Genomic DNA, 6,606 nt, shown 5'->3' on the forward strand with positions numbered 1-6,606 from the left:
GGCGAAGCCGCTAGTAAGTAAATAATGTGATTGCATGTATTATTGTTGAGTTTGGTTTTACAGAAAATAATTAAATTGTTAAAAAATATTAATAATGTAATTTATATATATATATGAAATTATATATTTTCTTAGTTGGAGTGGAATATGGTTAAAATATATATTATATATTTAGTTTTAGTTTTGTTGTTAAATATATAAAATATATGTTTGGGAATATATTTGTTTTTTTTTATTTTATATAACTGCAAATTAAGAGAACATTTTTTTTCTAGGGGCTTATTCACTTGGTTGTACCCTCCCCAAGAATAGTTATAAACCTTTAAAAGACCTATGAGAAGCTACATGAGAGCCATTCTCCGGATCGGCGGTTAGCGAGTTCTTTCGGTACAAATCAGATCATTTACAGATAGATAGATAGACACTCTGTTACATTCATATAAGGATATATGTGACCTTATATCTTTTGTACTTCCACTTGCCGATCAAAAAATCTTCAAAAATGTAAAATTAAAGAGTTTCCTCTGATCAGTATCTCTCCACCTCACCTGACAGCTTGGCGGCAACAGATAAAAACTAGATACCTACTCTCTAAATCAGCCAATGGGAAGACAGTTGAGGAACAATAAGGTCATGTTATTGTTTAGAAAGTGTACAGATTTTATCATAAAATGGCAGTTATTTACATTTTGTTCCCATAATGAGTCAGCTATAAATTGGGATAAAGCATTTCTTGGGTAAATTTTAACGTCAAAAATTTGTTTTTCTTTGTATAATGTAAAGCAAATGACTAAACATATAAGATAAGTCAACTGTGAACAGATTAATTTCTTAGGATAAAGTTAGCATTCGGAAAATTAAAAGGTCAAAAAGTTCGTATTATTAAAATGATCCGTACATAACAAAAATAAACAAAGGTATTTGTCTGCTAGAATTTCTAGAAGTTTGACGGATTATGGAGTCAATTTAACATCTAGATCTACTATATTTATTTAATTTGGCGGCAAAAGCATAATACTTTCTTTTCGTTGTATGGGTGTGTGTGGATATACTGTACCCGCCTGGTATTATAACCTCACCTCGAGAATAGAGTCATGAATAAACCAATATTAAAGAATCAGAGACCCGATACAACTAGAAAAAAAAGAATGAAGGTTCATTTCCCATCAAGGGGGGGGGGGAGAACGTTAAAGGTGAAGTGTTTATTGTTGATATAAATAATGTTGTAAATATAAAAACCTGTCATTTAAGAATAGTTTGGGCCAGAGATAACATCTAGAGCACAGGCCTAGAACAAAGGGATTCTCACCTCAATTAGAGGTTTTCAGGAAAGAATATTCATTTTTAAAACTTTTTTGTATGAAAAGTAACTGAAAACAGAATCATAACTAGCTTTTAAAAACACCAAAGATATCTTACTTTTGATTTTGATTGAGGACAATCTGTATTGAAGTTAATTTTTGACTGAAAAAATAAATATTCTCTTTCAAAGGTAGATTCCCAAATTTGTAACAAGACAATGCTCATTAGAATAGGTGAGATTTATAAAATAAATTCCAGCAAGGCTTCGAACTCAATTTATATCCGCTTGTTTAGAAATGGTTATCAGCTTTGCTGAAAAATCATGTATAGCATCATATTACAGACAATTTTCAAAGATTATCAAATTAAAATTCATAAAATTAATGCCAATATAGTTAGCCCGGGCTAACAAACCTGGTTTATATCCTATAACTTTGCATGTTAATATCCGCGGAAAGCTGTCTATAATACGATGCGGCAAATAACTATTCTTTAATCAAACAGTTATAATTATTTTCAAATTCATAAACCATCCAAAACTTAAACAATATGTAAACGATTTATCTTTGACCTTTTTTACTATTTTTATTTGCTAATGAAAAATGCTTATGTCTTTCAACAACTTAAATTTGTTTGGCTGTTGTCTTATAATTGGAAATATAAGAGGAAATTACCGCTTCATCAATTTATAAAGCAACATTTGCTAATCAGTAATCATTATTATTTTGATTTAGGACTATGGCTTCAGTTATGTGTTCTACAAACAAAGTTAAATGCAAAATATATTCAAGGTAAAGTAATTTATAATTTTTATTCAAATATTCTTAATCCAACTAAAATAGAATTCCGTTATCTTCTTTCTCAAATAATAAAGGGTAGGAGCGAAGCAACTAGTATTTTAAATATGGATATGGCTTTTAATTATTAAAATATTTTACACTAGCGGCTTCGCCCCTAGCCTCTAGAGGCGTTGCCCCAAGAGGTTTGATCAACATGATTTTTCGTATTTTAGATTTAAAAAGAAAAAGTAAAAAAAAAATTTCTAAGGGGGGGGGGGATATTTTTTTGGGAGGTGGCAGGGGGTTAGTCGTTTCCCCTTTTTTAGTTTTAGTTTAAAAAATAATTTTTTTGTAGGGGGGAACTTTCATTTTTTGGGGAGGTTTGGGGTGTCCCACCCCCAAGAAAATAGCTTAAAACCATCACAGGACCAGTTGGTATATTCCCTGAAGAGAAGAGCCCGATAGGTTCAGTGGTTACTGAGATTTTGAGCTTCAGACGGACAGATAGACATCGTTCTACATTGTATTATAGATGGTATAAATCTTGAGTAATTAAACAAAATTTTAAGTTTTAAATTTCAGAGATTTGAAAAAAATCCGCATATAACATTTGTTTCATTACTCTTACTATTTAGCAAAGGATTATAACACAATATCAATATTTAAAAAGTAAAGAACATTGGTATAAATTTGAAAACTTTGAGACAAACAATATTTAACTTATAAACCAAGAGAAAATAATTATTTTATTTAAATTTTAGGCCAACCAACTCAAATGCCAGGATCAGAGTCGTTGAGCAGAGCACAGTCTCCAGTCCAGATACAAAAACATTTGCTAGATGAGGGAGCTTATAACCAGTTACCATCACAGGTAAATTAACTAGATTTACAAAAGATAGGAAGATCTTCCTCGTTATGTTATAAAACTTTTAAATATAGTCAACTCTCTACTTTCAACTTTAGTTTTAATAAGGAAAAAAAATATTTTTTTCTGTTGGGGTATTCTTTTCAAGTGGCAATTTCTCTTAGGAGAAAGGTTTCCTCTCCCAACTTTTTGTTAACCTTTAAGAAGCTTCACTGTAAAGTAGAACCAAATTGTGTAAGAGATCATTCGCAATAATCAGACACACACAAATAGGCATTCAGTTACTTTTATGGAAGGATATTCATGTGATATAGTCTTTCTATTCATAATAACTCATAAATTATTTTAGATTGTGGAAGATGTGGGAGATACTGCTCATTACCAGGATTCCTATACAAAACTGGCGGACAAAGTGAAACAGATTCTAACAATGGAGAAGTATCTCCTCAACACCATCCATTCCCTTAAACATGAAATCATCAGGTATAGTTCAAAACATAAATCCACCCGGATCAAATGAATCTTCATTAGGCGCTTTCACACAAAATATCTTATTGAGCACTGATATTTTTAAAATAAGTTTAAAAAGTTAGTTTTTGGGTTAGATTAGGTTAGGTTACTATTTTTAGAAAATAAGAGTACTTTGTGTTAAAGAACCTTTCATTCAATTTAATTATTATTATTATTAATGATATTTATTTCCGATAATATTTATTATTCCGTAAATTAAGCAAATGATGTAAAGTCAATTACCTGCAGATTTTTTGTCAACCGACTGGAAAATAAAGCGCCTGATTGAAAAAAACGACATTGGCTGTGATAACATTTAATAGCTTTTATAAGCAGTTTGTCAAAATAGTTGTGATACTAGCTGCTGTTTCTATAATCGCGTAGGTTGCTGTAATTCGCTTGGTAATACAGAAGTTTAGACTAGGCTCCCCACAACTTTTTTTTTATCTAAATTTTTTTAGAAACATTGGAGGGGAGGATTTATTAGAGATGAGCAACTCAAAAGAACATTCAGCTTCTGATTTTCACCCAGCAGAGAGATTCTTGGCACATGAGAGCAATGTCTATCAAAATTCTCCAGATATTCAACACAGCAAGAAGTTAAAAGTAAGTCAAATGTTTAAAAGTCATGACAAATCTTTAAAAGTTTTATGTCATTCTATAATTATAGTCTAGTGCTCTTAGTAGCGAAGCTACTCTATAATTTGAAATACCCGTCTAAACATTTTGGGGGAAACTTGATTTTCTCGGCTCCTTTTCAAGATAGACCTCCCAATGTTAAATAAGTTCCCATTTTTCATATTTTCACCAAGTTTCATTAAGATATGTCAATTAATTGGGGTGCTAGATCGATTCAAAGATTTTAAAGTTTTCATGATTTTTCTCGACTCCTATTCAAGATAGACGGTTGAAATTTTCAAATAAGTTCAAATTCTGAATACTTCTATAAAGTTTCATTGATACTTGCTTATTGATTGGGGTGCAAGATCGATTGCTAGTTTTTTAAGTGTTTAAGGTTTTATTCAATTCGTAGTTCAGACAGACAGCTGAAATTTTCAGGGATTAAATAAGTTCACATTTTACATACTTTCACAAAGTTTCATTAAGATTTACTTAGTTGTTGTGGTGCTAGATCGATTCCTAGATTTTCACATTATAAATAATAATTTATTTTATTTTAATGTTTAATTTGTATTACACTGCTCTATAGTTCATTTTCCCTATATGTCCATTCATAATTTTGAAGCTTCGCTACTTAAAGATGTTGTCATCCTTGTTTATTTTTTGTCTATGTATATAAAATGGATGTCGTCATTGGTATAACATTTAAAAAAGGTTATTCTTTAATAATGTTTAATCTTTAAATAAATAATTTTTATTTTTCTTATTAGAAATGGTACAACAATCTGAGGAGCTCTTCCGTGCCAGAACAAGAACACAACATAGTTGCCAGCGAAACAGCAGATAATCAAAGAAGTTCTCCTGTTTATGATACAGTCAAATCTAGTTGGTTAACAGCACCCAACTATTATGAAACTTCGCTGGACTCAAATGCAGCTAACAATGATTACAAGCTATTTGAGGCAAATGATAATTCACATTTTACAGTCATTCCAAGAAATCCATACTACTTGAGGACGGCGGCTGGTAAACTGGCGGATTTCAGGCTGCGAGTGGCTGGGCTAGGACTGGCAGGACCAGTGCCACGGAACCTGTACATGGCAAAGGTGAACAAGCGCAGGACGAACATGATTGGGGATGATCCAAGACAGATGATTCCTTATCCACGGCTTGGATAAACTTCTATTCATTAAATTGTAATATAAATTGATTTCAACTAGAATTTAGCTAAGTTTATATGAACAATGGAAAGCCTGAAAAAGAAAAACTGAAAACCTAACTTGCATCTATTTTAAATCTATTGTAATCAAATGGTGTTTACTAGTATAATCCAAATAACTATGCAGTAAAAAAAAAGAATTTAAAGTACATCTATGGAAGTTATAATATGAACAATTAATTAAAATGTGTAATTTTCAAGTTTTTAAAATCAAATATATCAAAACTTTTGGCACTTTAAATTTAGATAAGGTTGACTTTTTAAAAGTAAAAAATGAATCCAATAGTTATTTTCTATTTTGTTTAGTATTGTAATTTAGGATTGGGCCGGATATCCGGCCGGATACCGGATATTGAAACTATCCGGATAACGGATATTCAGTAATTTGCCAGATATCGAACGTAGCCAGATATCCAGCCATCTCCGGACATCCGGCATTAAAAATCATCCGAATATCCGGTATCTGGCAAAAAAAGTATCCGGCCCAACCCTATTGTAAATATAACTTACTACTACATATATTATATATATAACTTGTGATAAGATATTGATATAATTCGATTGTGACATTGATAATAATTTAAAATATATTGTAAAATTAGTATTTATATTTTTTGGGGGGTTCTACCATTTTTAAATTTAATTGGAAATCAGAAAAGCAATTTCATAGTATGAGTTTTATAGATCTTGCTTCAGTCTTAAGAAATCAAAATTTGTCTCATCACGACCGCCAACCACTGACAACAGGCATTAACCCCCTCCCTCCACCTCAGCTCCCCTCTCTCCATTAACTAAAACTGAATAGTGTCCAATTGTTTTTAATATTAAATGACATGATTTCGTATTATGACCGCTTCAGGGTAAATATCTTCCTTAAAATAAATAAAAAGGTATAGGATATCAGGAATAAGGTATAACCAACAAGCAAATTAATTCAAAAATTCATTTGGGAGGCTACATTTATTAATTTGCCATTTTCACCTTTCACAATGATATCATCATGGCCGATTTTTGCAATCTATTATTCTTCGCATTAGAGATAGCAAGTTTTACCTGTTGGAGCAAGAAGAATGAACTTTGAAAGACATTATATTGTTCTCTTAAAGTTTTAGCCTTTTCTTCTTAGTCTTTGTATAATATAAAACGCAATTTTTAACTGAAATTTTAATAGTTTCGAAACAAGGGTCATAAAAAAATTGTATAGTTGAGATATGATAAAACTGAATTTTATTTAGACATTTTAATTTTTAGATTTTTGAATCAACACGATATATGTGTCATTATCCTTAAATAAAAGTAACAGGACGTAT

General features: G+C 30.9%; 1 protein-coding gene across 3 annotated transcripts; it reads left to right on the forward strand.

Annotated features, from left to right (window-relative positions):
- The first annotated feature begins 1,232 nt into the window (after positions 1 to 1,232).
- On the forward strand, positions 1,233 to 5,900 carry LOC145313254 (uncharacterized). 3 transcript variants are annotated; one of them, XM_080152575.1, is made up of 7 exons: positions 1,233 to 1,326; positions 1,491 to 1,535; positions 2,037 to 2,093; positions 2,843 to 2,952; positions 3,296 to 3,429; positions 3,918 to 4,062; positions 4,848 to 5,900. In XM_080152575.1, the coding sequence occupies exons 2-7, from the start codon at positions 1,520 to 1,522 to the stop codon at positions 5,253 to 5,255; spliced, it is 870 nt and encodes a 289-aa protein (XP_080008701.1). In that variant the 5' UTR covers positions 1,233 to 1,326; positions 1,491 to 1,519; the 3' UTR covers positions 5,256 to 5,900. The 3 variants fall into 3 exon arrangements, with proteins under 3 accessions (XP_080008701.1, XP_080008702.1, XP_080008703.1); XM_080152576.1 differs by having other exon boundaries at positions 1,246 to 1,326; positions 1,495 to 1,535; XM_080152577.1 differs by having other exon boundaries at positions 1,246 to 1,320; positions 1,493 to 1,535.
- Positions 5,901 to 6,606: the final 706 nt, after the last annotated feature.

Source organism: Acartia tonsa, chromosome 3 (assembly GCF_053477335.1).
Source record: "Acartia tonsa isolate MP-2025a chromosome 3, ASM5347733v1, whole genome shotgun sequence".
Taxonomy (NCBI): domain Eukaryota; kingdom Metazoa; phylum Arthropoda; class Copepoda; order Calanoida; family Acartiidae; genus Acartia; species Acartia tonsa.